Source organism: Hordeum vulgare, chromosome 2H (assembly GCF_904849725.1).
Source record: "Hordeum vulgare subsp. vulgare chromosome 2H, MorexV3_pseudomolecules_assembly, whole genome shotgun sequence".
Taxonomy (NCBI): domain Eukaryota; kingdom Viridiplantae; phylum Streptophyta; class Magnoliopsida; order Poales; family Poaceae; genus Hordeum; species Hordeum vulgare.
In genome coordinates, this window is record NC_058519.1 from 625,095,445 (window position 1) to 625,104,917 (window position 9,473).

Here is a 9,473-nt window from a genome sequence, read left to right on the forward strand (position 1 = left end):
GGCAGCGAACTGAGGGGAGGGAGAGGTTCGCCAGCGAGAAGGGGAGTCGTTGAATATGTCAGGGGTGGAGGAGGAGCTCGGCTCGGAGCCGATTTAGGAGGAAGAGTCGGCGACCACGGCGGCCAGAGAGGAGAAATTGGACACCGGAGCTTGCTCCTTCGAGCAGGGGAGGGTCTAGGAGGGAGAAGGGAATGGTGAGGTGCTCGAGGAGGGTTCAAGGGAGGCTCGAGGCCGCGGCTTTTATAGCCGGCCGGGGTGAGCGGATTAGCACCGCCGCCGTGGCGACCTTATCACCGCACTGGTGCTCCAGGGCACCTGGCAGGCGACGACGACGTGGGAAGGGCCTCCAGGGGCGAGGAGAAACAGGAGGTGGCTTCGGGAGAGCTTGAGGGTGAAGACGACGATGATGGTCACAGGCAGAACAGGGGCGAAGCTCATCGCGGCGCAGCGAGGCAGAAATCGGAGGGGGGAGAGGAATCCAATGAGAAGAAGGCAACGCGGGGAAGCTGTTGGACACGACGAGGCGCGCGGAAACGACGGGCAAAGGAGGGGCCCGAGCTAGCAAACACGCACCTCGCGTCCATGGCATACCAGGGCGGTGGTCACCGCGTGAACTCGGCGATGACACGTGCTCTAGTCGCCCAAACCATGTCTGGAGTGTGGTCCCTTCAAGGAATAGCCCCCTAGAGGTGATGACTCGAAGCAAAGAACTGCGGTTAGATGGGAGTGATCACCTGAAGTTTCCTGCAACAAACTTGGGCACCTCCATGTGATCAATAAGAAGAAGATAAGAGCAAAACATCATGTATGGGAGGTTTAGGGTAGGAAGGACTACAATCCCGTGAAGTTTGAGAATAAGAGGACCAAGATTTAATATAGTTGCTTTGCAACTGACTAATGTGGTCCAGAACAAGGATTTTGATGTGGCACTCACATACTGGCTTGGATGGAGCTGAAACTTGGAGGAGATGAATTATTTAGGGTTATGAAGATGTTGTGTAAATTTCATACCATCTGGATTAACCAAAGTAGTACTTCCTTCACACAGTATCCCATTGGACACAATCTTAGGAACATTACTCGGAATAATTGGCTAGATAAAATGAGCTCAAATTTGGTTGTGATATGTTTTATAGGTAGGAGAATGTCCTGGTAAAATTTCGGAATTTATGGAGCAACGTAGAATATAATTGCTTCATAATCCAAAATAATAACCAGAGACAAAGATTTAATTCTATGGTCATATGGTGGACGGAGTGATGCTCAAATTTGATGGAAAGGCATTATTTGAGCATACTGAGATGATGGCAAAGTTTTAACTCATTTGAACACTTCTAGCTAGCGCTTGCTTCACAAAGCTTCCTAGAAACTTTGGAAATTTGCCAAGAAATATCTACTAGCTAAATTGAGTTGATTTTTGGCATGAAGCAATGATATGGATAGGAAAGAGTGACCATAAATTTTGAGATCAATCAAGCAAATATAAAGGGTACTTGCTTCACAACATGACAGATAGGACAGAATCAGAAAAAGGAATACTTGAGAAATATTTTTGAACATGGCAAGGAACGATTTTGTCATATCTGAGGAAGATATGGCCCAAGAGATTTATGAGAATTATTTAAGAATTTTTAGAAAGATAGAAATGGGGATTGCTTCACAACCCAAGGTAAACAGGATTATTCCTTTAAAAAAAAGAATATTCCTAGGGAAAAGAATATTGGGATTGGCTCAAGATGGAAATGACAAGGTATTGAGATGATTTAAAGGTTGGCAAGCCACAAGGGAAGAGGAATCAAGGGTCGTCCCTTTAGGTTCCAAGACTATCAAGCCACAGAAAAGCAAAACGAGACCAAAATCAAAAGAAAAAGAAATGGGCAAAATCGAGGATGTTACTGTCGCTGAGCGGAGTTATGTGTTTTCATGATCTCCTTTTTATTACCAAGCTATTCTTGCTAAGCGGGCTTGGCATTTGGTGGAGAAACCAAAAAAGTCGTGAGGCTATTTAAAAAAAAGAGGTAAATACACCGATGATGCTTAAATTTGCCATAGATATTCACTTAGTGGCCGAACTTGAAAAATACATCGAACCAATTTCATAACTTGGCATGGATGTACAAATACGATTCAAACCTCATATGTGTATGTTCACAACGCTCATGAGGCGTTTCAACATGACATGGGCCCCACTAGACGGAGGGCATGTGACCTAGTTTTTTCGGGAAATCTCTTGAAAATATTTTTTCCTTAAAATAGAAGGTCGGAGAGAAACACCACACATTTGTATATTAAAACTGAAAACTAGGTGGTATGTATATTATCTCTACTAATAAAAGCACGACAGGACAGATCCAACTCACCATATCAGCCGTCTAATCACTTAATCAACGGTCATAAAGCATCGTTAACGAAATTGTTGGCCTCGCTAACGAAACCCCACCCTAATCCCGTCGCTCACAACACCCACGCACGCACGCGAACCACTCCCACGCAGGCGAACTCGGCCGCTCGGCCTGCCTCGGCCTCGCGCAACCGCCCCCACTGCTCGCATCCGCCTACACGCGCCCCCGCCCGCACCCCCGCTCGGCCCGTCGCCGCTCGCCTCCTCCCGCATCGCTCGCTCGGCCGCTCAGCATGTCCCCGCCTCGCGTAGCCGCCGCTCGCCCCCGCACCGCCACATCGGCCCGCCCCCGTCGGCTGCTCGAGCGCGCGCCATCGACCGCGACGGGCTGCTCAACATCACGCGGAGGCTCTGGCTGCGCCCGCTGCGCTCTATGCCCCGCCCCCCACCGTCGGCCCTCCTCTCCCCGCGACCCACGCCTCACCACTGTCCGCCCTCCTCTCCCCGTGCCCTGCCACCGCGGCCTTCGTGCCCCACGCCCCACCACCACCGTCCCTCCTATCCCCGCACGACGCCGCCAACCTCCGCCCTAACGGCGGTCGCGCCCGACGCCTCCAACCTCCGCCCTGACGGCGGCGCGCACGACGCCTCCAACCTTCGCCCTTGACAGCGGCTGCGCCCGACGCCGCTAACCGCCGCCCTTGACGGCGGCCGCCCCTGACGCCGCCATCCTCCACCCCTGATGACAGCCGCCCCAACGCCGCCACCCTCCGCCCCCGACGCAGTCATAGACATCCCCAACATCCAATTTCTTTGTCTATGTAATGGTTGGTCTGCCCCCTCCATTCTTTCATGTTATACATTAATCTACAGAATTCTTGATTAAATTCTATCAATTTTTATTTTCTAGCATATACATGTAATAGATCAACATGGCCTTCAGTTCTTCAAATTGTTTGTTTCTTTGTGGGGATTCAATGTTTCCTTGTAGTTACCATACCATCCAGGGTATAGGATGCCATTTTACCAAATATATATGGAGCAGGTTGTTGGGTTCAGTAGCTGCTCAAATGAATTCCAACATTTTTGTAATCATCTTAGCTACCTGCCGGTGTTTATTTCTGCATCAATTATAACCTACTTAATTGAAAACTGTTTCTTCAGCACAGCTTGATCCAAGTTTATATAAATGCTGAAATGAGTGCTCTGGCGCAATCGATTCACAAGTATGGAGAGGACACACAGTAGTGGCATCGACCCAGATCCGGAGTCAAGCAGGTGAGCACACACATTGAAGGTGTTGTTCCATCTCTCTGATGGCTCCTGGACATATTGTCAGCGGCCTAGCAGATCGGAGCTCATCGGCATAATCCTAATGTACCATTCCATTCCCTTTCAACTGAGTTGGCATTTGTTTCAAGAGTCTGTTTGGTTAGAAAGTATCTTCATGTACTGGATAGACAAGAAGTCAAATTAAGTCATTAAGAATTTGCTTTACTGCATTTTACATACCATTTTGCCTTTTATTGCACATTTGTATGGAACTCTGTTTAATTCCCAGCTATATGTATGATCTAAATGGCACCACGAGTCACCAACTCTTTTTGTTGCTGTAATGTTGGCTACTTAAGTGAAATTTCTTGAGGTGATGTTATCTAAATTATTTTCCTGATTCCTGATTGAAGTTCTTCATTAGACATGACTACCACGTTAATTATCTTTACTTTTGTGTGCATACGGCTGAGGGGTAGAAGTTTCTTCTCTTATGCAAGCATTAACCATGCTCTTCCTGATGCTTAGTGAAGTATTGGTTACTTTACATTTATCTAATAGCTTCATCAGCGAAGTAATTCATTTATATGCAGGCCATTGACCCAAGGACACGCATGGTTTTGTTCCCTGACTGTTTCTTGTATATGTTTCATGAAATAGCGCAAGCCCGATATTTCTTGTATGTGTTTCTCCCCTGACTGTTTATTCACCCCAATGTTCTGTTTACTTAAGTACCTAGATGACTGCTAAACCGCATTGCATCTTATGGTTTCTTCTGATGTTTACTTACTCATTGTATTCTACAGTGATCTGGACGAGAGCTTGCAGAAGTCGTTCCACGGGTATCTTGAGGTGAGGGGGATCAAGCACTCGCTCCATGACTGGCTGCACGAGTACATGATGGGCAAGGATGTGAAGGAATACGTGGTTTGGTTGAAGAACATGAGAGATTTCATTGGCAATTGAGTTTGAGTGCCCACTGCCCTTCATTCTGGTTTAATAGGGAGGACATGCGTGGTGCTCCATGCCAAACTTGTCTGATCATAATTGTGCATTGCTTTCTTGCATGCCAAGTCTTGGTGAACGCCGAGGTGGACTTATGTTTCGCTGGACCTGTTAGCTGTAGAAATGTTTGGGTGTCTTATCTTTGCTGTTTAAACTGTGATCCATTCAGGTATGACCAGTTAATGTGTCTTCATACGTGAGTATATTGCTACACACGTTCTCCATATAGTCCGTTTTAGCCTCTTTACTGTAATCGGATAGGGGGTCTTTTCTTTTGTTGCTGAAAAGACCTCGATGACGCCTAGAGGGGGAGTGAATAGGCTATTTAAAAACTTCTTCGGATTTGGCTTGAAACTAATGTGGAAATAAACTAAGGGGGTACTTGTCAAGCACAAATCTTAAATGCACTAGGCACTGCAACGTGTATCAACAACACGATCTACCAAGATGGACACAATACAGTTACTAACAAGCACAAGTAAGTTACACAAACTTACTTGAGCTATATCACACGACAAGTAGGTGAACAACACAAGATACTAGATCACACTATATCACACGATATATCAAGGGCTGCAAGTATGAACGTGTGGATATAGAGGGTATGCTTGAATGATTAACCTTGTACAAGAAATATCCAACACAATATAATGAGCACAAACAATATGCAATGTATGTATGCTCAAGTAACACAAGTAAACCACAAGTAAGGAGTTAGGGTTAAGGATAACCAAGGTCACTGAGACGAAGATGTATCCCGATGTTCACTTCTTTGGAGGGAAGCTAGTCACCGTTAGAGAGGTGGATGTTACCACGAAGGCACACCAACACCACGAAGGCTCACCCTATTCTCCCTTTGAGATAACACCACGAAGGCGTTTCTCAACCACTAGTGGTAAACCTTTGAGGTGGCTTCCAAACCCTCACAAACTTTTCCGGGGGGTAATCACACGGATTGATTCCTCTCCGAAGAACTCCTACCGCCTAGGAGTCTCCAACCTCCAAGAGTAACAAGATCACGGGGAATGCTCAAAACTTTCTCAAATCTCAAATAGCTTGGGTTGAAAGGAGGAGAGGGAGACGATCTATCTTTTGATTGGAACAACTCTCAAAGGGGCTCACAAATGCTCTTGGGATCTAAGATTTGGTGTGAGCAAATGTGTGTGAGGTAGAAGTGTGTTCTTATGAGGATAAGGCTGTGTTAGGCAACCCTCTCACGAAGTGGGAGGGGGGGTATTTATAGTGTGGAGAGAAAAACAGCCGTTGGGGACACTTTAAGTCACACAGGGTCCGGACGTCCGACAGTTTCCGGAAGTCCGGGCGTCCGCGAGGGGTCGGACGTCCGACAGGGGTCGGTCGTCCGAGGCCTGTAGATATCACTGAAAATACTGTGAATTAAACAGCGACCGGACGTCCGGAGAAGGCCAAAAATCCGAGTTATTCGACTCAACTTCTTCTGGTGGGAGGTTCCGGATTTCCCAAAGGGGACGGACGTCCGGAGGGAGCCGGAAATCCGAGTTATAGAGCTTATGTTCTTCTGGTGCAGGGCTCCTGATTTCCGAAGCTGGTCGGACGTCCGGCGCTCGGATGTCCGGAGGGAGCCGGAAATCCGAGTTATAGAACTCAAGTTTCTCTGGTGCATAGTTCCGGATTTCCGAAGCTGGTCGAACGTCCGGGCCTCGGACGTCCGGAGGAGGCCGGATGTCCGGGCCTCAGACGTCCGGAGGAGTCCGGATGTCCGGGCCTCGGAAGTCCGAAGGAGGCCGGATGTCCGAGGCACTGGTCCTGTTTTCAGATAACAGCAGAGCAGTGGAGATGTAGTTTGAGCATAACAGTGGAGATGTAGTTTGAGCAAGTTCATCGCAAAACCTTTGATCCCCTCTTAATAGTGCGGGATCCCTAAAGACTCAAGAATCATGAAAGGGAAACTGATGATCCATACTTGAGTGTATACTTTTATTCGCTGATCATCACTCCGCACAACTAACGTCAAAGGAACTGATACCTTTGAGTTAGCCCATTCACTTGAGCTTGATGTTGTTGTTCCTTCTTGGCTCAAGTTGAAAGCAAGACATGATGAAGTCTTCAAGTAGCTCTCCCATACACAATGTGGAAAGCCTGGCTTATGTATTCATCTTCATTTGTCCACCATGTGGACATCAACAAGAATCAAGCATGTAGTGCTCAGGAATGCTTATCTTGATCTTGTCCTTGTTAGCACATGAGGTTGTCCTTATCAACACATGATTATTGACAATAGTTTCAATGATATATTCGTGCTGATCCACTTGAACTTGCACACCACAATCTTGATGACGATCACCACTTGACATCATCCTTCAAGGGTTGTAAGAGATATTCCTTCTGACGCAAGCCCAATGGAAGCACACCTAACCCCCACATAGGAGTCTCACAAAGACCATGGGTTAGTACACAAACACGTAATGGACAGTGCTTACCATACCATGGGATCACTTGATCCCTCTCGGTACATTTTATACGCTTTGTGTGTTGATCATCTTGATTTACTCTTTGTCTGAGATCTTGATCAACCTAGTGTCTCTATGACCATTCTTTGGATAATACCTTGAATAACATCTTGGTCATCATATAAACTCCTTGAAACCAACAGATGGACTTCAAGAAGTGCCTATGGACAAATCCTATAAATATAACTTAAGGCAACCATTAGTCCATAGGAATTGTCATCAATTACCAAAACCACATATGGAGATATATGCTCTAACAGTTGCGTCTCCAATGAGAATCCTTGAACAACACATCTATGTTAGTTCTTGACAATAGTGATGAATGAAATCTTGAGATAGTATATTATTTTTGCATAATCAAACTCCAAAGTAACTTTGTGCCAAGACCTTATTGTTACTCTTATGTTATTCTTTTACAGAACTTTGCATTAGAACTTCGGGAGGACTCTCACTATTAAAAATTAGGCTATAAATTGTGACTAGGATCAGTAGTTTATAAACATAAATACATGTTTCCATGCACAAATTGAAAGATTCTGCATGAATGCTTATTGTAGATATCTTGTCAGGTTCTTCTCAGTTCAAGTTTTGGCTAATATTGATGACTATGATTTATTATCATGTTCCCATGACTTAAAACAGCAGTGAATGCTTTTGATCTCCTTGTTTCCAACAGGTATAGTATCTTCAATCTCGTGCAACGCACATGTATGCCAGTCCTCATGGTTTTGTTCAAGATGTTGAATAGTGGTGTTTTTAATAATATAAATGGCTGCATTTCTACAGGAAAAGAGGTAAACACTAAAATGTAGTGCATGTGCTACTGAACTATTTCCTTCGTTCTGTGTATTTCTCTTTACTAGACCTAAAAGCATTAGAACATTAATAAATGAAATACAACTCCTTGTTCGGTAAATATAACAAACAGAATGCTGCTCTATCTGCTTGGTTTCAGTTATCTGTTTTCTCAATTGGGTATATCTACTTCTATATTCAACATTAATCCACTTCCCGTGTAGGCAAATGTCTATCATGCAACAAAAATAGATGGCGAGGAGCTAGCAATCAAAGTCTATAAAACCTCTGTCCTTGTCTTTAAGTAAGATTCGATTATTTACACTTGTTTGTTGCTCCCTATAGATTCTTGTTGAAACATATTGCAGTACTGTGTCATGTGATATGCTCTATCCTTTTCGCACTTGTTAAAATAATTGTTCTAAAATGGTTTGAATGACATTTGTTTATTGCAGGGATAGAGACAGATATGTTCAAGGAGATTATCGTTTTAGATATGGTTACTGCAAGCATAATCCCCGGAAAATGGTTAAAACCTGGGCTGAAAAGGAAATGAGAAATCTTAAAAGGAAATGATTCATGACGGATATAATTCTGGAATATGGTCCTATTGGCAAAATTTCTTTTTTGTTGTTGTAGAAAGGTTGGTTTCGTTTCAAACTCTCTGGATCGTTTGCATTTGGCGTGTGGCTGAGGATGGTGACTGTAGTGGCACTGCATATATAGAATGGAGATCATAATGCCAAGGTAGCATACATGTGTAATTTGACAGGACGGTTTTGCCTACAATGTATACAATATATATTCTAAATTTGATTAAGAGCACATATAGAGCTATTTTTTCCCAAATGTATGTGTGTGCAAAGTTTCTTTGGAGGAGTGAACTGAAAGTATATGTTTTTTTCTTACACTGTTCACTTTCAGAAACTGAGCAACCACAATACATATGTCAGGATCAATAATCACTGACAAATATATTACTCTTGGATCATCTCAAATTTTAGTGGCCCTATGTCTTTTCACACTCATGCTAAAATTTTTGGTATATTTGCATATTTTTCTGGCTGCTTTCTTAGTGCCTTACATCTATTAGTGTTGTCTTAGCTCTCTTGTCCTTTTTCTTGCTGTAAAATATAACTGGCAAATTGGTAAGATGGCTCGAACATCCTTTTAATAAAATATAACTGACAAATTGATAAGATGGCTCGAACATCCTTTCAATTGTTTCTAAATCTTCCATGACTATTAGTCTTCGTTGGGTTTCCTTATGCAATATTTATCATTTTTTATTCCTTATATGAATCCTTTATTTATTTTTTGTACGGTTGGGTCAATCCATTTTTAGAATGAACTTAGCATGGCTTCTTGTTTAACGAAGTCTTGATTTGTTTGCTTTATTTTGCCACTACAAAAACTTGTCTTCCTACCGGCCACAGCGAGAAGGTTCAACTTAGCACGTGCACCATTACTAGTAAAAATGAAAAGTAAGTGGTCTCATGGGGGTTTTAACCCGCAATGAGCGGCGGAGACAAGGGGGCAAGCAGGACCTCAACATAAAATATTAATAGAAA

At 44.1% G+C, this 9,473-nt stretch overlaps 1 protein-coding gene across 1 annotated transcript; it reads left to right on the top strand.

Moving 5' to 3' along the window:
* Positions 1–3,911: 3,911 nt before the first annotated feature.
* LOC123430940 (serine/threonine-protein kinase rio1-like) lies at positions 3,912–8,713 on the top strand. The gene is made up of 4 exons (XM_045114768.1): positions 3,912–4,230; positions 7,833–7,901; positions 8,127–8,206; positions 8,358–8,713. Exons 1-4 carry the CDS (start codon positions 4,201–4,203, stop codon positions 8,476–8,478), a joined length of 300 nt encoding a protein of 99 aa, XP_044970703.1. The 5' UTR covers positions 3,912–4,200; the 3' UTR covers positions 8,479–8,713.
* The last annotated feature ends 760 nt before the right edge of the window (positions 8,714–9,473 follow it).